The sequence below is a fragment of the Staurois parvus genome, unplaced genomic scaffold (genome assembly GCF_062004578.1).
Source record: "Staurois parvus isolate SC_StPar_1 unplaced genomic scaffold, SC_StPar_1.0 ptg001162l, whole genome shotgun sequence".
Taxonomy (NCBI): Eukaryota; Metazoa; Chordata; class Amphibia; order Anura; family Ranidae; genus Staurois; species Staurois parvus.
The window spans coordinates 2,471,726-2,497,956 of NW_028318958.1; the positions used below are offsets into that span (position 1 = coordinate 2,471,726).

At 43.2% G+C, this 26,231-nt stretch overlaps 1 protein-coding gene across 4 annotated transcripts in view; it reads left to right on the forward strand.

The window, feature by feature from the left end:
- The window catches only part of GRIK1 (glutamate ionotropic receptor kainate type subunit 1), a 574,449-nt gene that overhangs the window by 488,936 nt on the left and 59,282 nt on the right, over positions 1 to 26,231 (forward strand). For all 4 annotated transcript variants that reach the window (XM_089659510.1, XM_089659514.1, XM_089659511.1 and 1 more), the window contains 2 exons: positions 7,578 to 7,795; positions 15,298 to 15,523. In XM_089659510.1, coding sequence (XP_089515636.1) covers positions 7,578 to 7,795; positions 15,298 to 15,523 — 444 coding nt within the window. The remainder of the gene's footprint in view (positions 1 to 7,577; positions 7,796 to 15,297; positions 15,524 to 26,231) is intronic.

Genomic DNA, 26,231 nt, shown 5'->3' on the forward strand with positions numbered 1-26,231 from the left:
GTTTAGATTTCCCCGATTTTTTTTAAACATTTGCTTTCAAGCATATTCTCCCATACATACACCATATGTGCCAAAATCCTTTAGCAACTGAGATAAATTGATATGTATTTATATAGAATTAAATGCTGTAGATACAAATTTTAACAAAGTATATATACTCAGAGGCCACTTTATTAGGTCCACCTTGCTAGTGCCAAGAAAATAACCCCCACATCATTACACCACCACCAACCTGAACCGTTGATACAAGGCAGGATGAATCCATGCTTTCATGTTGTTTACGCCTAATTCTGACCCTACCATCTGAATGTCAAAGCAACCAGTCTGCCCATTCTCCTCTGACTTCTGACATCAACAAGGCATTTTCATCCACACAACTGCCACTCACTGAATATATTCTCCTTTTTGGAACATTCTCTGTAAACCCTAGAGGTGGTTGTGTGTGAAAATTCTAGTAGATCAGCAGTTTTTAAAATTCTCAGACCAGCCTGTCTGGCACCAATGAACATGCCACATTCAGTCACTTAAATTCCCTTTCTTCTCCATTCTGATGCTCAGTGTGAACATCAGTAAGTCGTTTTTACCACGTCTACATGCCTAAATGCATTGAGTTGCTACCATGTGATTGGCTGATTAGCAATTTGTGTTACTGAGCAATTGAACAGGTGTACCTACTAAAGTGGCCGGTGAGTGTATATTTGTTAGGCAGCTCTAAAGTAACTTAATCATTTGGCTTTCACATATTCATTGTTTCTTTTTATTCTTAAGATTTTTTATTTACGCACATACAAATACAATTAAGCACATACCTACACAGCATGCATAATATATTTCTACACACAGACACATAAGCAATTAGGCGAGACACATAGGAAAATGCTCTGCTGCCCATGTATCTTTGCTGTGCTGGAAGTGCCAGTGACAGTACCCCTCTATATCAGAAAAATAATGATGAAGGGGTGCAATTTGTTTGACCCAGTCTATGCCTCTGCTAAAAAGAATTCCACTGTCTATATATACAGTTCTAAAATTGTGTCTATCAATTAAATACATGTGCCTCTACTATGGGGGCTCTCAAAATTTGGAGAGTTAGGAACTACAGAATACTGTGGTGCTGTGACAAGGCTCTGTAGCTTACGCATGTATTTGCAAATGTGTGCTAACTAAACCACTGTTTTTAACACATACTGCTAGACAGGTTATTTCGGCTTGTTTGCAGGCTGGTTAGAAAGTTGAGACAGGAATTTTTCTTTTTTGTTGTTTGACTAAAATCATGTAAGCCATTCTTATTGCTTTAGTTGTGAATCACATCTTTTCAAGGTCTCACGAAAATAAATGCTTTCCCCAAAAAATAGCCCTTGACTGTCCGCTCAGGTTGTGCTGTTTGAATCTAGATAATAAATTGTATTTTTTTTTGTGAATTTAGGAAAATGTGGAAAAGAGGTTGAACCTTTGTTGGGTTTTATTGCTGCCCATGTCTCCCTTTTGTAGGGTTCTTCTCATTTCCTGTGAATGTTGATGGATTTGAGGCAGTGGTATTGATTAGCTTTAATAAGGGAAAAAGTGTTGCGTTCTTTAGTTAATTAATTCCTGTCTTTTACAGGAGAGGAATACACAGGAACTGACACAGGAAGCGAGGTGAAATCTCCCCAGTTGGTTAAGAGTATGTTGCCAGAACACTTCAATCTTCTGCAGTCAAGTTGTCTGTTCAGCAATAGATGTACAGTTTCAGAATCATCAGAGGTCCCTTTGTTAGTCAAAGTGACATTAAAGTCATCATAGCCATTACACTTTGTAGCGACCTGAGAGTTCCAAAACATTGCACACTTTGTACGACATGAGGAACGAATGTCAATAAAGACAATTTGATTGCAGATGATTGCGGTGTCTTGGCAACATATTCTTATCTGATTTTTGTGGCACCATCCACCAGTTGTCTCATAAGGGTGAATATTGGTTTGGTTGGCGATAGAGAATATCTCTATGATCTACCCAGTGGGGGCATAGACTGCAGTTAAAACTTCACAAAAGTTCTAACACTTAATCACAAAAAGAACTTTTAGTGATTCTTCTCATGTAGTTAATTACAGTTAAAATCTGCGAAAAAGTAGGAAAAAATATGTCTTATGTAAACAGGGATTCAATAAATATGCAATCAGTTTATTATAAATATATAGAGTGTGAATTATATCACATGGCCCAATTAGCTCAGCTGCTACCTCTTAGTTTATGTCAACAGTTATTAGTTCTAATGGGCTTTGCTTTGTATATCAATTGCTGAAGGGATAATCTTTAGTGGGGCTAATTTCTAAAGTGGGTTGATCCTGAAACAATAAATAAAATATATGTTGGCCACTGAAAAAAAATGAACATCTTTTTCAGATAGATGTTGAACGTGATGGGGCATCCCATATATTTATATATTCATGCTTCCTTTTACAGATTGCACTTAGAAATAACTTTGACATGTTGCCAAATTATGTTTATGAAGCATTAGCAACTACAAATGTATCAAAGCCCTATAGAGGTGAAATTATGAGTGAATAAACCATATTGCTATACAATGGCTACAACTCAGGGCTAAGGGTCTAACAAGGCTCTTAAAACATTCTTAGATAAATAAAGAAATATTTAGATTTTCAATGACAAGATAGAGAATACTATGCACAGGCTTTTCCGAATGGATGACAGGGGAAGAGGGGGCTATTCTCCGTTGGGAGCTTTGTCTATTGGGTTCAGCCCAAAAACCCAAATGTATTAACCCCACAGCGCCAGGAAGAGGACTGGACACCATGTAAAGAAGATTTCTGCAGGATCCAGTAGCCTGCATAATGTGGAATATTCTTCATTACTGGTAAGTTAGGTCACTATGGCCTTTACCACTTTCAAGCTAAGAACCTTAAGTTGGGGTGTTTACTAAGTGTAAAAAATATCTGAAACCACCATGCAGGTTTAGGGCAAGATTTTTCAGTGGTCAGCTCTTTTGACGACCATCTCATGTATATTGAGAGCTTTCAATGCCAATCCCGATAAAAATGCCTCAAGGTTTTTATTCTAGCATCTTGATTTATAGGTCATTATTTTATACTATTATGTTAAAGACAAATGTTAAGCTTTTATTTATTACTTACTAAATATCTCTTACTGATCACCCTTCCCTGGAGTGCCTATCCATAATATCCCTTTGTTGCACTCTTAAAAAGAAATCTAGTTTACTCACAAAACTTCAGGCTGACCTAACGTCAGGAGGGCGTCAGTTTGCAATTTGGAGAAAAAGAAGAGGAACCCAATGGGCCCTATAAGATGTAGACTAAGTACTTCTTATGTAGTTGTCTGCTCCAGATAAGGAGGGACCTACACATCAAACTCGTTGGCAGTTAATGAGGCAGTGAGACAATCTGAGCATACATCACATCAGGGAACGTGGCAGATAATTGAAAAGTGCAGCTGGATTCGAGTGTAAACATGTTCAGTGTCTTAGCTGGGATACCAGCAAGAGCTCGATTATGCCTAAGAGGGTAGAACAAATCATTCTAACAAAGTGCTTTACCATGAAATCAGGATACAATGCCAACAATGTGCCCTAAAAATGTTTATTTTCAGTTGAAGACTATTTAAACAAGACGTGTTCTCTAATCGCTAATAAATAACTTGAGGAACTTTTGGAAATAGTTGAGAAGTTCAGTACTCCCTACAGTGTAGTATTGGCATGACGCCTGTTTTTGAAAGATTAAGGTTCTCAGGGGGTCTTTGTGTTCTGTATGCATGCAAACAGGAAGCCTGTAGGTTCTATATGATTTAAGTAAGAAAGACTTTCTATATCAATTAAGGCCTGCAACGCAGTCTAATTAGGCCAGTGATGCTTTGAGAATGCTGGTATGCCAGCACAAGATAGTTTTACTAAGCAATAGTAAAACCCGCTGGCTATTACCGTTACACTTTGGCTAATATTACCTTATATTCCAAAACCTACTACTCTTTTCTACTTCTTGTGTTAAAAGGCTTAAAACATTTCATAGGTTTTTTTTTTCTTTTTTTTTTTTGGCACGTTTGAGAGATTTCCCTTTTACCACTTTCTACTTGGTCTATTGTAGAAAAACAGCTGAGCGGGAATATTGTTAACTGTGTGGATGTCATATAACATTGTCCAAGCACACGCCTACAGCATATTCTGTGTTCACCTACAGCATATTCTTTGTTCACTGGATACAGAAGATGAGAGATCGTTGTACCAGGCAGGCCCCGGTACCATGTGATTGCTGTGACCAAGCACAGCGATCACGTGTTAATTGTACACAATAAATGTCTTTCATTCATTGTGTACTATTTTTATGATCTCTGTGATTGGCCACAGTGGTCACATGGTACAGACATGGTCAATCACAGCGCAACTGTACTATGTGATAGCTGTGACAAATCACAGCAATCACAATAGTAAACACTGGCAATGAATGGATGCCATTCATAAAAATGATTGCTTGTAACAGTGATCATCACTGTTATAAGCAATCATAGTAAAAAAAAAAAAGAGATCACCTCCCTGGAGTAGTATAGTGTCACTATGGTAACACTGTACTGCTCTGGAACAGTACGTAAAAAAAAACCAACTAATTTGATTTAATGTCTTCATGTCCCAAAGAATGGGGTAAAAGTTTCCGGTATTGAGGTAGTTAAATCTGAACTCCAGGCACCATGGTTTTACAGTTGTAGATGTATTATAAGTTCCTCAGCTTCACAGTGTCGGATTTGTTTTTTTCTTTCTTTTTTTCATCAGCATAAAAATGTGTGCTTTTAGCTATGTCTTTTGATACAGCTTTTGATGTCTTTCTGCACCGCACCAGCACTGAAGATGTGATTGACACCAGTGCTGGTGCCATGTCTTTGCAGGCTGTGTACATTTTAAACACAGCCTGTGCCGGGGCCGCAGGGTCATCACAGGCTGTATTTTGTGAAAGGGCAGACCGTACACAAGGGCAAAGACATGACATGCTGGTGTCAATCATAGCTGCAGAGCTGGTGTCGGCAAAGAGCACAAGTAAAACGGAAGTAGTACTAAAAGGCATAGCTAGAAACATATTTTTTCACTGATGAAAAAAAGAAAGAAAACATATCCTACACTGCAGAGGTAAAGAACACATCTACATATCATTTAATCAGGGTGCCTAAAATCTCTCAAACATGTGCAACAAAAAATTGATGTTCTACCAGAAAGGCAGGATTTGGGATTTTAACTATTGTTAGCCACAGTGTAATGGATAGCCTTCAAATTGCAAGAGGTACAACAAACAGGAATTGACCCCGTGCTGGGGTAGCAGAATTCCCAGCTTCAGCTCCTGTCCCAGCTTTCATTATATAAGTATTTGTGGCATTCTGCTTTGCCCCACTAATGGTGCATGTTTTCCCCATCACAAGGTCCTTGGCACTGATGTAATTTAAAGCTCCATTCATATTGGCGCATCTCCAAAGTCACATGATTTCCAGTGCGACTTTGGAGTGCGACTTTGATGTGACTTGTGCTGCGACTTTGATCCGACTTTACATTCATTGGATTAAAGTTGCATCAAAAGTCATACCAAAGTAGTGCAGGAACTGCTTTGAAGTCACTGTGACTTGAAGTTACACAGATTTGAATGGTACTCATTGAGAAACATGGACTTGTCATGTGACTTTGGACCCCAAAGTTGCATGGAAGGTCGAACAAGTGTGAATAGACTCTAAGGTGAAACATTCATTTATGTCCCTTTAGGCTGGACAAGTTTGGCTCCTGGCACTGGGGGTGTGAAGAATGATTCCCTACTTTGAGGACACACTAATGGAAACCTCTGCATAAATTCTCAACCCATATATCTCTCTACACTTTACTGAACCCCTTCCAGAGCACCAAATAACTAGCTGAGTATAATTATCACCTGTGCCAGGATCCTGTCTGAGCCATTGCACAGTGCCTACATTGGAATCATACAATGTTGAAATCCCAGAACCAAAACAAACTGCCCTCTATTTGAGGAGACAACAGTCATAGTCTCACTGTTATGTCCATTAAAAGAAACGCACATGCTTTGTTTGAAGGTCACTTCTCTAGATTCTAAGAGCACAACACGTAGGGTTCCACTTTTATTTTTTGGGGTGCTGAGTTTATTTTGTTGTCCATATACCATATATTAATGTTGCATCTACTTTTTTTCCACATTAGATTGGAAGTTTCTATCACATTTTCCAGTATTTTGTTTTAGTGTTTTCACACATGCTGTTTTTATTTGATTCATCCCATATTAAGTTTACAATTTAATTCACAGTATTTTTCTTCTTTTTTGGCTTCTAAACACTTTAAAATAAAAATAAAAAATGAATTATACAACATGAGCTGCAACAATATCTGAGACAAACTACATCTTCCTGACCTGTCATTTGCTCTTCAATTTGAAAAAAAAAAATTGGAATTTGCCCAGACATGCCAAGATTTTTCATAGATAATGAAACACATGGATCATTCACATGATTAAATCATTGGGTTGAAACTTGTGTACATTGGTAAGGTTCTGTTGAAAATAACTTGAAGTCCTAAAACAATGGCAGACAGACATTTGTTATCCCAGAAAACAGCACAGCATCCGTTCTCTCCACAACATGAAAAATGTAGAGTACCTTTGCACTAGATGACTTTAGGACTAAACGACATAATGTGTTTTTAATTATTTGAGCCAAAGGACTAAGAAATCACCCACACATGGCTACAGATTGCCCCAACTAATTCCATGTTCATCTCTATAGTGGACGTTGGGCAATCATGGGTGGGCTCAAGTGATTTCATATGAATGTGATCATATCTTTGTGAATATTCAGTTACATGGTTTGTAAAACCTCAAAAATTATCCATGTAGTTTAGGCATAAAACATACACAGGACAACATCCTCATAGCTATGGAAAGGCCAGAATGATCTGAAATGAATACAGTTTTTCTGTGTTTGCCAGTTAGTTAAATGGCATGGTAGTTTCTTTTAGCTCACATGGGGATGATATGTAGAAACAAAGAAGACTTAGGCAAAAGTGTAGAGTTGCAAGCAACCAATCAAATGTTATCTGTCCAAAAAAGGAATTTAGCTACCGTGGGCAGCAGCTTCAGTTGTATTCCAATTCTCTTGGACTCTGTTGGCAAGATATCAAAACTCGAGCTTATCCCCATAATGTACCATTGCAAAGACCAAGAGATGGAATTATTCTCCCACACTAGACTGTCTGAAAGAAAGGGACATCTTTGTAATGGCCATGTGGGGGGCATATAGAGACCTGGGAGGGAACCTGTATGAGTCTAAGAAAGTGTAGGTGTCTTAGTGTCCAGCTACAGCTAAAACATCAGTTGCAGGAGGTACTGGCCTTTGTTGAAACATAAATGTAACTTTGCCTAAATAATACAATATATAATTCAGCTCAGTCACATCACCACCTATGTTATATGGTGGTTTTCAAGAAAGTAGTCACACATTTTCTTTTAAAAGTCTTAATGCTACATCCTAATAAGCAGCCATAGTACTTCCTCTGTCAATTTGAATTATAACACTGCTGTGTCTTGCAACAGGATCAGAGCTAATGCCCAAAGCCCTTTCTACCAGGATAGTGGGAGGTATATGGTGGTTTTTCACCCTGATCATCATCTCTTCTTACACGGCAAACCTGGCTGCCTTCCTGACAGTGGAAAGGATGGAATCTCCGATCGACTCAGCAGATGACTTGGCCAAACAAACAAAAATAGAATATGGGGCTGTCCGAGATGGCTCAACCATGACCTTCTTTAAGGTAAGGTGGTCAATGAACTTCCTTAATTTTCTTTCAAAAATTGTGATCTGCAAAAGTGGCACAGCTCTACTATTCTGTGTTTAAAGCTGAACTCCAGGAAAATTAGGAAAACACAAAATAATTTAAATATGTATACATTTATAAAAATTGTTTTTAAATGCAGTTGGAGTAAGTACCTAAAATTTTCTTGGTATAAAGGCTCTTTCACACCAGTTTTTGATGTGCATTTGATGCTTTCCCATTCACACATGCCCTCAACATCAGTGAACAGATATTCATTAGTGTGGTGTGGCTATATTACAGCCTTAAGCTAATGTTAAATAAAAATTATGTTTAAGAACACAGGTCTGCAAAAACATTTTTTTCAAGAGCTGTTTTGGTTATTCCACGTAATCTTTATGTTTTATGGTGCGATGAATCCGAAAAAGACCTCCATTTTGTCATAGGACATCATGTTTCCTAATAATTTAGGTAACTATGTTAAATAAGGCAATACCTCAAAATAAATGGAAATAGACTTATAAAATTAAAGTTTTATTACAATTTTTTCATGAAAATACTTTTTTGAACTGAAATGAGCTCACCTACACACACTAAACTCGATTCTTCTTCCCTGTGAGGCTCCTCTTGGTGCATTTACACGTGAGTAGCATCTGGAATGTCTCTCTGAAGCATCCAACAGTAGTCTGCCATCATTGTAATGCTCCGTTTTCCCTGGTATCTCCTTTACATCTCTTTAATGCCTTGGTGGAATCGTTCACCTTGTTCCTCACTCACAGCTCCCAAATTTTCAGGAAAGTAGTCAAGGTGGGACTGGAGGAAATGCATTTTCAAACTCATCAGGCAACCTAAAGCTTGAAATGCTTTCAGCATTCGTCCGACGATCTTTTTGTAGTGAGGATCTTTGTTATTGCCTAAAAATTTCTGTATGACTTCTTTAAATGCAATCCACCCTTCTTTTTGAGGATCCGTCATGGTATTGACAAACTCTTGATCAACTATAAGCCTTCTAATGTCTGGTCCGACGAACACACCTTCCTTCAATTTTATCTCCGACAGGCTTGGAAACTTGGTGACCAAGTATTTGAAGCATTCTCCATCTCTAGGAAGTGATTTTACGAATTGCTTCATCAATCCCAATTTTATGTGGAGAGGTGGTAGAAGAACTTTATGGGAAGGTACCAAAGTTTCTCGGAGGACATTTTTTTCACCGACTGTTAGCACCCTCGGCTGCCAACTCTCCTTGGTCCAGTAATTTTGTTGGTCTCGACTGTCCCATAGACACAGAAAACAAGGGTATTTGGTATCCCACCCACTGGATTCTTCAGGAAAGATTTACCCCTTCTACCATTCTCAGGGCTGAGGCTTACACATACAGCATGCTGCTGAGTATCCCAGTAGTCAGACATGTCACTCAGAGCAGCATTTGTATTCACCCCCTTTCCCTGTTCTGGTATCTGCCTCTGGTTTCCTACTCCTGGCTTGTATTTGGCTTGTCTGTTGAGCACTGCTTCTGATTGGTCACCGATGGTTAACTTGGGATTTTGGCTCTTATGTGCCACCTGTCCTGACCTTTATCTTAACTCCCTGACTATACTCATCTACAAACTACTCTGATCATCATCCCTGATTTCTTGACTATGCTTGTCTGTTGACTGCCCTGACCCTCATCCCTGATTCCCTAACTGTATTTGTCTGCTGACTGCCCCCATCCCTGGTTCCATGACTGTGCTTGTTTTGTTACTGCCCTCATCCATGGTTCTTTGACTTTGCTTGTCTGTCTGACAGCTACCCTCATTTCTGACTGTGCTTGCCTACCAACTGCCCTCATCCCTATCTCCTTGACTATGCTTTCCTACTAACTGTTGACTGTCCTCATTTCTGATTCCTTGACTATGCTTTCCTACTAACTGTTGACTGTCCTCATCTCTGATTCCTTGACAATGCTTGTCTAGTAACCGATGACTGCCCTCATTTCTGATTCCTTGACTATGGTTGTCTACTAACTGATGACTGTCATCATCCCTGATTCTTTGACTATGCTTGTCTAGTAACTGCTAACTGTCCTCATCTCTGATTCCTTGACTGTGCTTGTCTACTAACTGCTGATTGTCTTCATTCTCGATTTTTTGACTGTGCTTGCCTGCCAACTGCCCTCATATGTAATTCCTTGACTATGCTTTCCTACAAATTTCTGACTGTACTCATCTGTGGCTTCTTGACTATACTCATCTGTTGACATCCCCCATTGCCGATGTCTTGAATATGCATGTCTGCAAACTTGCCTGAGCTCACTCCTGACCTGCCTACATTTCACCAGCACCGCTTCATACTTCACTTGGTCCTTTCCAACTGTTAGCTGCTGCCAGCCTAGCCATCTCATTGGCGGTAGCCCAGGAGTTGTTATGTAGCAAAATCCACCTGACCTTCAAGGACTCTGGTGGGAGTCTGAAACTTTTAGAGTCTGCATACTAAGCCAGCAGATATGTTAGATTGTTACCTCCTTGAGAGACAGGGATTGATGTGAATGGATTTATGTGTTCTATAAAGTGCTGCATAATATGTTACTGCTATTATAAATAATGTGTTTTACAGAAGAAGTGCCCTGAAAATGTCAGTTTATGCATAAAGGCCACTATAGACTATAGAGGCTGTGGATGGCTCAATGGGAAAACAACATGCAGCAAGGTTTTCCATTTGCCCGTTTACTCTGCTCCCTGACAAGCCATAAGTAGGGATGTCTTCTGGTGCCTCCTGCTCTGGAAGCTGTGAACGGCGATCCTTCTAAAACAACCTAAGTCGGTTTTTCTGATCCTCTTTTCTTATATAGTGCAGTAAGTCCTGAATTCATTGTTAAAGTAGCAGCTGTCAGCTGTGCATTGTGCATCTGCAAACCAAATAAAAAAAAAAGTAGATGCACGATGACAAAATGTATGAGACAGATGAAAAAGCTCAAAATAATAAAGCTGAGATGTTCATTGTATTTATACTGTGCTGATTGTAAAACATTGCTCAAAGATGGAATTATACATTTAGTGGATGAATAATGGCCAGTGCCATTTCCTCCCACTGTTCAAGGGCATTTTTTGTTTATTTGTTATTTTTTTCTCCAAGAAAAAAAGCACCTTTTCATTATTTCTGCTTTAGTCACAAATGCACCTGTATTAAACTACATCAGCATATATCCAGGTTAGAAAAATGTCATTGTTCTGCAAAATCTGGTTTCCAGGAAACCACTGAGCTCGAATGACTATTCCAGTTTGCTTTAAATTATGCTTAACTAAAGCATCCTCAGCCAGATAATTAAGGGGATGTCATGATGGAAGAGCAGGTGTACATGCACATAGCAAGCTCTGAGCCGCCTTCGCACCCAGAAGGTTAAACAATGGTATGTCTGATTTTCTGCTAGGAAATTGTCTTCTTTACTTTGTTAGCTACCATTAGAAGGAGCTGAGTACACACTAAAAAATCCTCAGCATTTAAGAGAGACATGAATGTTGAACAGAAAGGTAATCTTTCAAAGACAGCTAAGCTGTATCCCAGCAGTGTAAAATGCAAGATTATATTTACCATTACTATTTAAAGCACATGTATCAAACACAAGGCCCACAGGACGAATTTAGCCCTCTAGGCCATTTCATGTGGCCCTTGCACCTCTCCTGCAGCTACGGCACCCCACTTGCCTCCCTCCCCACCTTGTCTGAGCAGACGGCAGCAGAGAGTAGGACAGAACTCCTCCGCCACAGCCTGCACTTCTCCGTGCAATCCCAGATAGGCTCGTCCTTACCTTCCCGCTGTCTCAGCAGTCGGAAACAGAGAGGAGGACAGAACTCCTGCTATAGATCCTGAGCCTCTCTGTGCAGCTGCAGCACCCCCATATCTCCGCCAACTCTGGTCTCATTCTGCAGACTCCGGTAACTGATTCCAGCCCTCCTCTGCTCCTTCTCCAGACCCTGCACTTTTGGTTTCCAAGCTCCGCCCCCATCTTTTTCTCAGCAGCACAAGATAAGGGGGGTGCACTGTGATGTAAGGAATGGTGAAGGACTCTTGAATTCTGATAGTGGTGGTGGTGGTGGGGGTGGGAGTCTCTTGACATTTGATGTAAGGGGGGCAGGGGTGCTTTGGACATCTACACTTACAGATACAACCAGCCCTTCGAGGGCAACCATAATGCTGATACGGCCCGCAATTAAACTGTGTTTGACACCCCTCATTTAAAGAGTCAAACAGAAAAATATATACTACCCACCTCCAGTGCTAAGACATAAGACTATCACTGATGTCTAGTCCAACCCAGAAAGAAATGGGTGGAGGATGAGGGACTACATTGGCTGTACGTGTATTGCTGAAGTTTTTTCTACCATCATTCAACTTATATTTGGGATCAGATTAAAGATAAAAGAGTGGATTTACCCGTGCTCCCCTTTCTCTTATCTGTCTACTCTTGTGCCATCTACCTCTACCCTTTTTTTCTTTATTAGTCTCTATATCTTTTTTCACTACCTGCCATCCCCTCTCTCCTCCTTATTTCCCTGCATTATCTTATCTCCCTTTTTCCCTCTTTTCCACCCTCTCATTCATCTGTCATTCTCGCCCATTCTTTCTTTGTCATGCTTCTGTCCTCTTCTCTCCCCTTTCTGTTCTGTTTCCCTTCTTTATGTTTTCCTCTCCTTCCTTCTGTTCTCTTCTCCTTACCCTTCCCCTCCTCTACTACCCCTTCCTTCTGATCCCCTCTTCTGCTTTCTCCCCTCTTCCGTCCATTCCCGTCCTTCCCTCTTAAGCTCCCATTCTCTATTTTCTCCTCCACTACCCTCCTTTTCCCTCCACTTCTCTCCTCTTCTTTCCTCCTGTCTTCTTTCCCTGGATTTCCTGTCCCCTCCTTTTCTTCTCCCTCCTCTCTTCTCCCTTCCTTTTTCCTCCTCTTTTCTCTCATCTCCCCCTCCTTTTTCCTTCGTTTTATTTTTTTCCCCTCCTCTCTTCTCCTTTCCTTTTCAGTACACTCTTCTCTATTCCCCTTTACCAACTCTCTTCTTTGTTGGCCTCCTTTTTTTATACTTTTCCCTCCTGCTTTCTCTTCTCTACCCTTCCTCTCCCTCCCCCCACTCTCTTATTCCCTTCCCCTCTCTTCTTTCCTCTCTCCACCTTCTCCTTTCTTCTCCTGTATTGTCCTCTTTTTTCTCCTTGTCTACCCTGTTCTCCATTACCTACCCTCTCCCTGCCTATCTTTTCCGTACCTTGTTCTCCCCTGAACACTCCTCTCCCCTTTGTTACCCTCCCCCTACTTTATTCACCTTTCAACCCCCTACTCCCCTCTCCTTTCCTCTCCTCTACTTCCCTTTCCTCCTCTCTCACCTTCTCTTTAGCCAGCCATTGATGGATTGAATCTTGGCAAGTTCGGCAGCATCAATTGACTTCAGAACAGCCAGCCTTTCAGTCGTTTTGCGTGTCGCTTGCAGTGATTGTTATGCTCTGCTGGCCGGCCAGCCCACCAGCAGAACTCGCTAGCACTGCGGGATGCATTCTACTATCAACACTGAATGTGTTGATTGGAGAAGTGAGCAATTTGGGCATCACAGTGGCTAAGTGGTTAGCACTTCTTTCTAGCAGCACTAGTGTCTTTGGTTCAAATCCCAACCATGGCAGTACCTGCCTGGAGTTTGCATGTTCTCCCTGTGCCTGTGTCCTGTGTGCGTTTCCTCCAAAACTCCAAAGAAATGCTGGTAAGTTAATTGGCTCCTGTCTAAATTGGCCCTAGTATGTGTATGTGTGAATCTGAACTAGAGACCTTAGATTGTATACAGCTTGAGTGTTAGAGACTGATATGAATGTACAATATATATGTATGCACTGCGTACAATTGACGGGGCTATATACACTCACCAGCCACTTTATTAGGTACACCTTGCTAGTGCCAAGAAAATATCCCCCCACACCATTACACCACCAACACCAGCCTGAACCGTTGATATAAGGCATGATGGATCCATGCTTTCATGTTGTTATGCCAAATTCTGATCCTACCATAAGAATGTCGCAGCTGAAATAGAGTCTGCCCATTCTCCTCTGACCTCTCACATCAACAAGGCATTTTCGTCCACGCAACTACGGCTCACTGGATCTATTCAAGTGAGTCAATGTCACTTATATCCCCTTTCTTCCCCATTCTGATGCTCGGTGTGAACTTCAGCCAGTTGTCTTCACCACATCTAGATGCCTAAATGCATTGAGTTGCTGCCATGTGATTAGCTGATTAGCAATTTATGTTACCAAGCAATTGAACAGGTGTACCTAATAAAGTGGCCAGTGAATGTAAGTACCTGAAATTAATAAATAGAAATTATACAAAATTGTATCATCTATGGCCTGCCTTAGATTGGATTGAAGACAAGAAAATTGCTCAATGCTCCCATCAACACAATCAGTTTTGATGGGGAATTTCTCCCACAGCGTTATCATGTTCTGCCGGCGGGGAGTGCTGGGAGCCTTCTCCACTGGCAGAATACACATGATCATTGTTGGCAGATATAGCACTGATTGCACAGGCTGGTTGTACTGAAATCAATCAATAGACAGACTTCAGTACAACTAGCCTGTCCATACATGGATCAAAATTTGTCCAGTTCCTGCTGAATTGTCCAAATTTCAATCCATCAGTGGCTGGCCTTATTCTTTTCCCTAGCTTCTGCTCATCTACTTCCTCTCTTCCTCTCTTCTCTTCTCCTCTCTTCTCTTCTGAGCTGCCCTTTTCTTCCCTCCACTTTCCCATCTGTTCTTCCTTTCCTTCCCAACTGAAACCTCAATATCCCATTACCTAATATATGTTCCCTTTGCTGATTCTACGTCACTTTCTTTAACAATACAACTATCTTCCTCTTTCACTCACTACTTGTTTTGTTTTCTTCCCCTACCATTGTTTTTAGTGTTCTTGTCCCACTCCCTGCCAAAGCCACCTAGGGCACAGCCACGGCCAGGGCCACCGATAGGGCAGTAAAGCCAGCCCTGCTGTAACTCCTATTATTGTAGAACAGTATTGAGTACCAAAGGCCCATACTCCATTCAACTCAAGTTCCCATGAGGGTCTTATATTAAATAGGACCCAAGCCCTCCAAACACTGTATTATGTATAATCCGTCCTTTCTCTTTTTTTCCTCTTTTTCTCACTATCCTCCACTACTTCTTATTTATTTCTCTTTGCTCTTCATGTAGCGTTGACTTCTTTTTATAAACATTTAAATTTTCTGGTAAGACTTGTTTGTTTTTATTGGTGAGCTCATATAGAGCAGTCATGATAGAGGGTTTAATACTGACATTTTATAGAGTAGTGAAAAAGATAGACTGACTGACTGTCCTCAAACACATCTAAATCAAAAGGTAAGGCTGAATATTCCTCAACTATTTATTATTTGACTTCTGAAAAACTTTACTCACAGCAAAGCAATTTTTCCATGTAATAGATGTTTTGCACCAGGCAGGTGTCTGATAGCTGGTTGTGTTCTTTTCAGAAATCCAAGATTTCTACCTATGAAAAGATGTGGGCGTTTATGAGCAGCCGGCAGCAGACAGCACTGGTAAAGAACAATGATGAAGGCATACAGCGAGTACTCACCACGGATTATGCATTGCTCATGGAGTCCACCAGCATTGAATTTGTCACACAACGAAACTGTAACTTGACCCAAATTGGGGGCCTCATTGACTCAAAAGGATATGGTGTTGGTACACCCATTGGTAAGTCTACTTCGAAATTTCAGAGGCTTGCTTAATTTACAGGAATATCACATTGGCCCAAGCCTGGGGCAATATATTTTTCAGGCAGTTAAAGACTTTTTTACTACTTTCAAAAGTAAAAGGGGTGTGGATAGGCAAGAAACTTGTGATATTCTGTTTCAAAAATACTTGTCACAGGACAAGATATCACCCTGGTGCTGCATATTGTTTATGATTGTTTAATTACATTATGATGGACAGGTAGGCATGCAAAAGATTGTTCACCTAATGTAAAATCTTGCAATATAGGAAATTTTTCTGACACTTATCTATGAAAAATCTTTCTTCCAGCAGTCTCTCTTAAATGAACAAACTGACTTGAAATTACTTGTTTCTTTAGGCTTTATCTTATTTGTAGGGGTAAATTTATGTTGAAAAATAACAGTACAGTCAGCACAGTAAATATGGCCTTACAGTGAATATAGAGACCCTTATGGTCACTTCAAAATGGTTGCACACTTTGGAAATTTATCAAGACTGTAATATCAAGCGATTTACAGTACGCTTTTATTGAGTATTTTGAAGAGTGAAGAGAATGTGTTCTATGTGGAGAAGGTCTTAGCAATGAAAGTTTTATATTTAATAAGAAAAATAGGCATTTTTAAGAAAACACTCACACCATGAAAACAAACCCATGGCAATGCAGAAGGCTTGAAGAACTGTTTTTCTTTATTGTGGAAGGGTAAGTCATTTAAAGCAGAAACAGCATACAGGACAGGTGCTGTAGGTAGGTAGCTAGCTTCATACCACCAGCTTAGGAAACATTGTTCTGCAGTCCCTGCCCCCACCCCTACACACACACAATGTACACTCACCAGCCTCTTTATTAGGTACAATAGTGCCAGTGCTAGTGCTAAGAAAATAACTAGAGATGAGCGAAGTATTCAAAAATTCGATTCGGCTGATTCGGCGAATTCGCGGAATAAATTTGATTCGTGTCGAATATATTCGCTGCGAATTTAACTTATAAAAAGGGTGTTTCTAGGCTTCAGAGAGCCTTTATATTAGTGCAGAACACTGTACCTTTAATTTAAATGCCCTTGGAGTCTGCTGGGGAAGAGAAATAATACTGTCAGTCAGTATGACATGCAGATGAGTGCCGTCGATCTTAGAATCACCGCACACTTCACTCATTTGGGCAGTCACGGGGCCAAAACCAGAGTGTGGAGCCACAGTGTGGCGGTGGAGGCAGCAGCAATGGGAGGCCATACAGCACCCTATGACAAAATGGAACCCACCAGCAGTGTGAGGAGACCTGAAAGTGGCACATGGCAGAGTGTGGCGATGGAGACAGCAGCAATGGGAGGCCGTACAGGGACCCATGACACACTCTGGACCTGGCAGCAGCATGAGGAGGCGGTACAGGGGCCCATGACAGATTACGGGCCTGGCAGCAGCATGAGGAGTCGATACGGGGGCCCATGGAAGATTACGGGCCTGGTAGCAGCAATGGGAGGCCCGTAATCTGCCAGCACCCTATGACAAAATGGAACCCACCAGCAGTGTGAGGAGACCTGAAAGTGGCACATGGCAGAGTGTGGCGATGGAGACAGCAGCAATGGGAGGCCGTACAGGGACCCATGAGACACTCTGGACCTGGCAGCAGCATGAGGAGGCGGTACAGGGGCCCATGACAGATTACGGGCCTGGCAGCAGCATGAGGAGTCGGTACGGGGGCCCATGGCAGATTACGGGCCTGGCAGCAGCAATGGGAGGCCCGTAATCTGCCAGCACCCTATGACAAAATGGAACCCACCAGCAGTGTGAGGAGACCTGAAAGTGGCACATGGCAGAGTGTGGCGATGGAGACAGCAGCAATGGGAGGCCGTACAGGGACCCATGAGAGACTCTGGACCTGGCAGCAGCATGAGGAGGTGGTACAGGGGCCCATGACAGATTACGGGCCTGGCAGCAGCATGAGGAGTCGGTACGGGGGCCCATGGCAATTACGGGCCTGGCAGCAGCAATGGGAGGCCCGTAATCTGCCAGCACCCTATGACAAAATGGAACCCACCAGCAGTGTGAGGAGACCTGAAAGTGGCACATGGCAGAGTGTGGCGATGGAGACAGCAGCAATGGGAGGCCGTACAGGGACCCATGAGACACTCTGGACCTGGCAGCAGCATGAGGAGGCGGTACAGGGGCCCATGACAGATTACGGGCCTGGCAGCAGCATGAGGAGTCGGTACGGGGGCCCATGGCAGATTACGGGCCTGGCAGCAGCAATGGGAGGCCCGTAATCTGCCAGCACCCTATGACAAAATGGAACCCACCAGCAGTGTGAGGAGACCTGAAAGTGGCACATGGCAGAGTGTGGCGATGGAGACAGCAGCAATGGGAGGCCGTACAGGGACCCATGAGAGACTCTGGACCTGGCAGCTGCATGAGGAGGCGGTACAGGGGCCCATGACAGATTACGGGCCTGGCAGCAGCATGAGGAGTCGGTACGGGGGCCCATGGCAATTACGGGCCTGGCAGCAGCAATGGGAGGCCCGTAATCTGCCAGCACCCTATGACAAAATGGAACCCACCAGCAGTGTGAGGAGACCTGAAAGTGGCACATGGCAGAGTGTGGCGATGGAGACAGCAGCAATGGGAGGCCGTACAGGGACCCATGAGACACTCTGGACCTGGCAGCAGCATGAGGAGGCGGTACGGGGGCCCATGGCAGATTACGGGCCTGGCAGCAGCAATGGGAGGCCCGTAATCTGCCAGCACCCTATGACAAAATGGAACCCACCAGCAGTGTGAGGAGACCTGAAAGTGGCACATGGCAGAGTGTGGCGATGGAGACAGCAGCAATGGGAGGCTGTACAGGGACCCATGAGACACTCTGGACCTGGCAGCAGCATGAGGAGGCGGTACAGGGGCCCATGACAGATTACGGGCCTGGCAGCAGCATGAGGAGTTGGTACGGGGGCCCATGGCAATTACGGGCCTGGCAGCAGCAATGGGAGGCCCGTAATCTGCCAGCACCCTATGACAAAATGGAACCCACCAGCAGTGTGAGGAGACCTGAAAGTGGCACATGACAGAGTGTGGCGATGGAGACAGCAGCAATGGGAGGCCGTACAGGGACCCATGAGACACTCTGGACCTGGCAGCAGCATGAGGAGGCGGTACGGGGGCCCATGGCAGATTACGGGCCTGACAGCAGCAATGGGAGGCCCGTAATCTGCCAGCACCCTATGACAAAATGGAACCCACCAGCAGTGTGAGGAGACCTGAAAGTGGCACATGGCAGAGTGTGGCGATGGACACAGCAGCAATGGGAGGCCGTACAGGGACCCATGAGACACTCTGGACCTGGCAGCAGCATGAGGAGTCGGTACGGGGGCCCATGGCAGATTACGGGCCTGGCAGCAGCAATGGGAGGCCCGTAATCTGCCAGCACCCTATGACAAAATGGAACCCACCAGCAGTGTGAGGAGACCTGAAAGTGGCACATGGCAGAGTGTGGCGATGGAGACATGGGCCCCCTGGCCACGCTTGACTTTCTGGCCACATAGTCGACATACGGCTACGTTTACTTCCTCGGGCGGCTTGACGAAAAATTGCCACACCGCCGAGTAGGAAACTTTGCCCCCGCTACTCCTCACTGGCTGACTGCTACTTCCTCCGTGCACACCGGCACCACTACTGGCCGTGGTGGTAGGCTGCAGTGGAGCTGGTGCTCTACTCCGTGGCCGTTTGCCTCCACTGACACTGCTGCAACCTTGCTGCCTCCTGGGCAACCCACCGACTGTTTTGCTCGCTGCCAAGCTGGCACCCTCTTCTCCTGATGATGCGGAAGCAATAGCCTGATGACGACGAGGCTGCCAAGTGCGATCAGCCTCATCATCATCAATTAGGGTCTCTGCCTCACTACTAGCCCCCTCGGCTGCGTGTGGGTCAGGAGACAGACCTGTCTCTAGACCGGCTACCGAGCCACTCTCCTCGCCAGTACTTCTTCGCCTGGCTGCTGAAGAGGCGGATGTCTCCCCCCGTTCCTGACCGCCCTCTGTTAGCTCTTCCTAACTGTACAGTGGGGCTGAGCCCACAGCATGCGATACTTCGCTTGGTGAGGGAACACCAAAGGACAGGGGCAGGTAGAGGACACGTGATTTCAGTGGGCTTGCTCCCGGGCCATGCCAACTAACGGTTGTGTCTGACGTACCCACCGACCGTTGGCTGTAGGTGTCAGAGGTGACCTGGGAAGAGGAAGACGACCGAGTCAACCAATCGATGACGGCAGGGTTGTCGGTGGAGACACGACCGCTGGATGACACCGGGAGCACTGGCCTCTGGCTGCGACTAGTGCTGCCTCGACCCCTTCCTCTGCTGCCACGTCTGCTCATTCCTGAAACATTGCCTCCTCTGCCACTCCTCTGCCACTCCTCTGCGTGTTGTCTGACATACTCTTTAATTCAACGACTCTGTGTCCCTGAGTAACGATTCTGTGTCCCTGAGTAACAATTCTGTGTCCCTGAGTAACAATTCTGTGTCCCTGAGTAACGATTCTGTGTCCCTGAGTAACAATTCTGTGTCCCTGAGTAACAATTCTGTGTCCCTCAGTAACGATTCTGTGTCCCTGAGTAACAATTCTGTGTCCCTGAGTAACAATTCTGTGTCCCTCAGTAACAATTCTGTGTCCCTCAGTAACAATTCTGTGTCTGTCCCTGAGTAACAATTCTGTGTCCCTCAGTAACAATTCTGTGTCCCTCAGTAACAATTCTGTGTCTGTCCCTGAGTAACAATTCTGTGTCCCTGAGTAACAGTTCTGTGTCCCTGAGTAACAATTCTGTGTCCCTGAGTAACAGTTCTGTGTCCCTCAGTAATGATTCTGTGTCCCTGAGTAACGATTCTGTGTCCCTGAGTAACAATTCTGTGTCCCTCAGTAACAATTCTGTGTCCCTCAGTAACAATTCTGTGTCTTTCCCTGAGTAACAATTCTGTGTCCCTCAGTAACAATTCTGTGTCCCTCAGTAACAATTCTGTGTCCCTCAGTAACAATTATGTGTCTGTCCCTGAGTAACAATTCTGTGTCCCTGAGTAACAGTTCTGTGTCCCTGAGTAACAATTCTGTGTCCCTGAGTAACAGTTCTGTGTCCCTGAGTAACAATTCTGTGTCCCTCAGTAACAATTCTGTGTCCCTCAGTAACAATTCTGTGTCTCTCCCTGAGTAACAATTCTGTGTCCCTCAGTAACAATTCTGTGTCCCTCAGTAACAATTCTGTGTCTGTCCCTGAGTAACAATTCTGTGTCCCTGAGTAACAGTTCTGTGTCCCTGAGTAACAATTCTGTGTCCCTGAGTAACAGTTCTGTGTCCCTGAGTAACAATTCTGTGTCCCTGAGTAACAATTCTGTGTCCCTCAGTAACAATTCTGTGTCCCTCAGTAACAATTCTGTGTCTGTCCCTGAGTAACAATTCTGTGTCCCTGAGTAACAGTTCTGTGTCCCTGAGTAACAGTTCTGTGTCCCTGAGTAACAATTCTGTGTCCCTCAGTAATAATTCTGTGTCCCTCAGTAACAATTCTGTGTCTGTCCCTGAGTAACAATTCTGTGTCCCTCAGTAACAATTCTGTGTCCCTCAGTAACAATTCTGTGTCTGTCCCTGAGTAACAATTCTGTGTCCCTGAGTAACAGTTCTGTGTCCCTGAGTAACAATTCTGTGTCCCTGAGTAACAGTTCTGTGTCCCTGAGTAACAATTCTGTGTCCCTGAGTAACAATTCTGTGTCCCTCAGTAACAATTCTGTGTCCCTCAGTAACAATTCTGTGTCCCTCAGTAACAATTCTGTGTCCCTCAGTAACAATTCTGTGTCTGTCCCTGAGTAACAATTCTGTGTCCCTCAGTAACAATTCTGTGTCCCTCAGTAACAATTCTGTGTCTGTCCCTGAGTAACAATTCTGTGTCCCTGAGTAACAGTTCTGTGTCCCTGAGTAACAATTCTGTGTCCCTGAGTAACAGTTCTGTGTCCCTGAGTAACAATTCTGTGTCCCTGAGTAACAATTCTGTGTCCCTCAGTAACAATTCTGTGTCCCTAAGTAACAATTCTGTGTCTGTCCCTGAGTAACAATTCTGTGTCCCTGAGTAACAGTTCTGTGTCCCTGAGTAACAATTCTGTGTCCCTGAGTAACAGTTCTGTGTCCCTGAGTAACAATTCTGTGTCCCTGAGTAACAGTTCTGTGTCCCTGAGTAACAATTCTGTGTCCCTGAGTAACAGTTCTGTGTCCCTGAGTAACAATTCTTGTCCCTGAGTAACAATTCTGTGTCCCTGAGTAACAATTCTGTGTCCCTGAGTAACAATTCTGTGTCCCTCAGTAACAATTCTGTGTCCCTCAGTAACAATTCTGTGTCTGTCCCTGAGTAACAGTTCTGTGTCCCTGAGTAACAGTTCTGTGTCCCTGAGTAACAATTCTGTGTCCCTGAGTAACAATTCTGTGTCCCTAAGTAGCGATTCTGTGGCCCTAAAGTCTCTTTGGCCCTAACTCTGTCCCTAATACAGACAGGTCTGTCTCTCTTGAATGACCGGAGGCTAATGGAGAATTCTAAGATGGCCGCAATTTATAGCTCCACCATTACACAGTGCTGGCTGGCTGGCTGCTGATTGGCTAATGCGATCACATGTCATGAATGAATGCATTATGGGTCAGCGCGCCTTGTCTGCGCGCCTTCCCAGAGATCCCCGCTCCGTCGCCACACATGTCGCCGCCATTTTTGGAAAATTTCGATTCGCGCATCCGAAGTCTGCTAATTTTCGGATTCAAATTTTTCCTAATCTTCGAAACGAATTCCACTTCGCCAAGTTCGATTCGCTCATCTCTAAAAATAACCCCCACACCATTACACCACCACCAGCAGCCTGAACCGTTGATACAAGGCAGGATGGATCCATGCTTTCATGTTTAAGCCAAATGTTGACCTTACCATCTGAATGTCACAGCGACCAGTCTGCCCATTCTTCTCTGACCTCTGACATCAACAAGGCATTTTCGTCCACACAACTGCCGCTCACTGGATATGTTCTCCTTTTTGGACCATTCTCTGTAAAACCTAGAGATGGTTATGCATGAAAATTCCAGTAGATCAGCATTTTTTTAAATACTCAGACCACCCCATCTGGCAAAAACAACCATGCCATGTTCAAAGTCATTTAAATCCCCTTTCTTCCCCATTCTGATGCTCAGTTTGAACTTTAGCAAGTCATTTTCACTACGTCTACATGCCTAAATGCATTGAGTATCTACCATGTGATTGGCTGATTAGCAATTTGTGTTACAAGCACTTGAACAGATGTACCTAAAAAAGTGGCCAGCGGATGTATTATGAATGCAATAATTACTTTTAACCACTTGAGCTCCTGAGGATTTACCCCCCTTAATGACCAGGCCTTTTTTTGCTGTTTGGCGCTGCACTAATTCAAATGATAATTGCGCGGTCATGCAATGCTGTACCCAAACGAAATTTACATCCTTTTTTTCACACAAATGGAGCTTTCTTTTGGTGGTATTTTATCACCTGTGCGCTTTTGATTTTTTCCGCTATAAACAAAAAAAACACGAAAATTGTGAAAAAAAAAACAATATTTTCTACTTTCAGCTATAAAAAATATATCGTAAACTCAAAGTTAGTCATAAATTTAAGCCAAAATCTATTCTGCTACATGTTTTTGGTAAAAAAAAATCCCAATAAGTGTATATTGATTGCTTTGTGTGAAAGTTATAGCGTCTACAAACTATGGTATAGATACTGTAATTTATGCCTTTTTTTGCTGTACAGCGCTGCACTAATTCAAATGATAATTGCGCGGTCATGCAATGCTGCACCCAAACAAAATTTACGTCCTTTTTTTCACACAAATAGAGCTTTCTTTTGGTGGTATTTTATCACCTGTGCGCTTTTGATTTTTTGTGCTATAAACAAAAAAAACACAAAAATTTTGAAAAAAACACAATATTTTCTACTTTTAGCTATAAAAAATATATCGTAAACTCAAAGTTAGGGGGGGCGATCAAGGGGTTAAACGGGATTACTGGTGTACTTGCGGGCAATCTGGCGCTATCTGGGAGGGGCGCTAACACTATTTGAAGTCGCCAGCGACACTGATACAGTGATCAGTAAAAATCTGTTCACTGATCAATGACACTGGTGGCAGGGCAGTGAAGGGGTTAACTGGGGGGGGGGCGATCAGGGGGTTAAATGTGTCCTGGGTGTGTTCTAACTGTCTGTGTAGTGCTTTTGTACTCACAGTTCTTCTGCCTTCTTCTCTCTCTGGGAAGAATGTGCCCAGGCAGAGAAGAATGACATCATATCCTGTCCTGTGTAAATGTCAACACAGGACAGGATAGGACAGGGACCGATCATATGATTTCAGCCGGACATCACTGGCTGAAACCGGATGATTGATCCCTCCAGGATCAAATCGTGACAACCGCGGGTCGGCGGAGCGTGCGCGCGCGCCCCCTGCCCGAGAAAACCTTGGAAGCGCAGAGCACGTTTTAAAGCTTGCTTTTGCGCAGCCGTGCCGCCCTGCCACCGCTTTAATGCAGTGGCTGGGTGGCAAGTGGTTAATGTAGGTGTGTTTTTCTATTATTAAGACGTATTATTATTTTTTAATTTTTTGATTAAATGGTCATGGTTTTTTGTGCTTATATGGCTTTTCTGCCCTTTTGGAAAAAATTTGCAGTATGGTAAAAGGTTTCTTACTTGGGTCCTCAGATTAAAATGTTTAAGAACCACAGGACTAGAGGGTTTCCCAGTTAAGAGCTTTTCATGTTATTCTGCCCTGCTTCTATTTAGTAATATGGCAGTGCACCCATCGATTGTGGCTTCCTTCACAATAAAACCAACAATAATTCTACTTCCACTCAACTCACAGCAGTGAAGCTTTCAGTGATTTATTACTCTCTTCCCAATAATTTCTGTGTTAAACCCCTCATCTTGCTAAACTACAGCCCTTATCTGAAATTAGCTGTACTAAGTCAAAATTGAGGTCCTGCAGTAGGTTAACAAATTAAAGCATATAGTCTACATCCTCCATGTGCCATATTTTTCTGTCTTTCTCTAGGACCATCCCGCATTTTCAATCGAATCACGTCCTTTCCTCAACTGCAACCTTTGCGGAGTAAATAAGTAGACTGCCATCAATTGGCTCTTTATGTGAAAAATGCACAGACAATAGAAAATCAGTTGTTTTCATTAGACTCTTTTCCCATCAGCACATGCTTGTGCTTTGGAAAAAAGACCAGCATGTTGCATTTGGCTGGCATTCAAGTGAGTTCAAATGGATCCTTTCAATAATGCAACACAGCATGCCATTGCCTGGCAAGCCATGTCCATGCAATGCACATTAACACATACATTGTAGTGTAAATTAGATCTTAGTATTTACAAGATGTAGCTTTATTGAGATATTCAGTAGTTGTGCTTGCAGGGGTATAACAAGAAATTACAGAACATCATAGAAAAGCTTTAATGGAGACCAATCTCTGTTTACCCCATTCCTTTTCAAGTGAATCTCTGTGAAACTTAAGCAGTGGCACCCCCCCCCCCCCAACTACCACTACCCTATATTCACCTCTTATGCAATGCTGGTCATTAGGCAATAGTAAAAACAAGATCCCCTCATAACTGACTCTTTATATTGATAGTGCAAATGTAGAATATAAAATCCTCTGTTAAATGGTGGGCCTTTGTAGGGTAATCTTACACTGCTGTTTAATGCATAACCCCGTTGCTTTGTTGGTCAGTGGAAAATTACCCCATTACATCCAGTGTAGTGCCTTTTTACATTGTTGGTCAGTAAGAGGATAGAATGCCCTTTTATAATGGCTGTCACTGGGAGGAAGAGTGCCCTTTTATTAGTGGTCAGTGCCAATAACATTGTTTACCAGTAGAAAATTGGCCTGTTACAGTCATGGTCAGTATAGTGGAAGACTGTACCTTTACATTAGCTGTCAGTAAGAGGGAGAATTCCGTTTTTATTTTTGTGGCCAATGGGAGGAAATATGCCCCCTTACACTGGTGATCAGTGGGAGGAGGAATGTCTTACTGTTTTGGTGGTTAGTGCAAGGAAGAATGCCACCTTACATTGGTGGTCAATCAAGAAATGCCCCCCTTACAATGAGGTCAGGGTAGAGCCCTTTTACATTGGTTGTCCATGAGAGAAAGAATGCCCACTTACTTTGTTGGTCAATGGGAGTTCAAATTCCCCCTTACTTTGGTGATCACTGGGAGGAAGAATGCCCTCTTATATTGGTGGGGAGTGGGAGGATGACTCAACTAATGCAAACATATTGGTGTCTGTGGTTAGTTATCTGAGAGAGGAGACATTTTTCCAGTCCTATACCACTGATTCTGCTCAATAACATCATTACCAGAACTTTGCAGGCACTGTTGGGTGGGAGATTAGTTTGTTAGGAACTGCCTGCAGTATGTATGGCAACTTGGCCCCAAAGATGGATGGACTGTATGATTTTGACAGAAATGTTCTTGCACATGCCTTCTCTGTCATTGCACCAGATATAAATGTAATTCCTTTCAACTCGATGTGCTGCCACTTGTGACAAAAATGTTATGTTTCCAGCCATACACTTTGCTTTGAAAATAAATAATGTCCAGCCCTCACTAGAAATGTAATTTTCCAAATGTATAAATTACGTTCATCTTTTTAATACACTGTTTCTGGG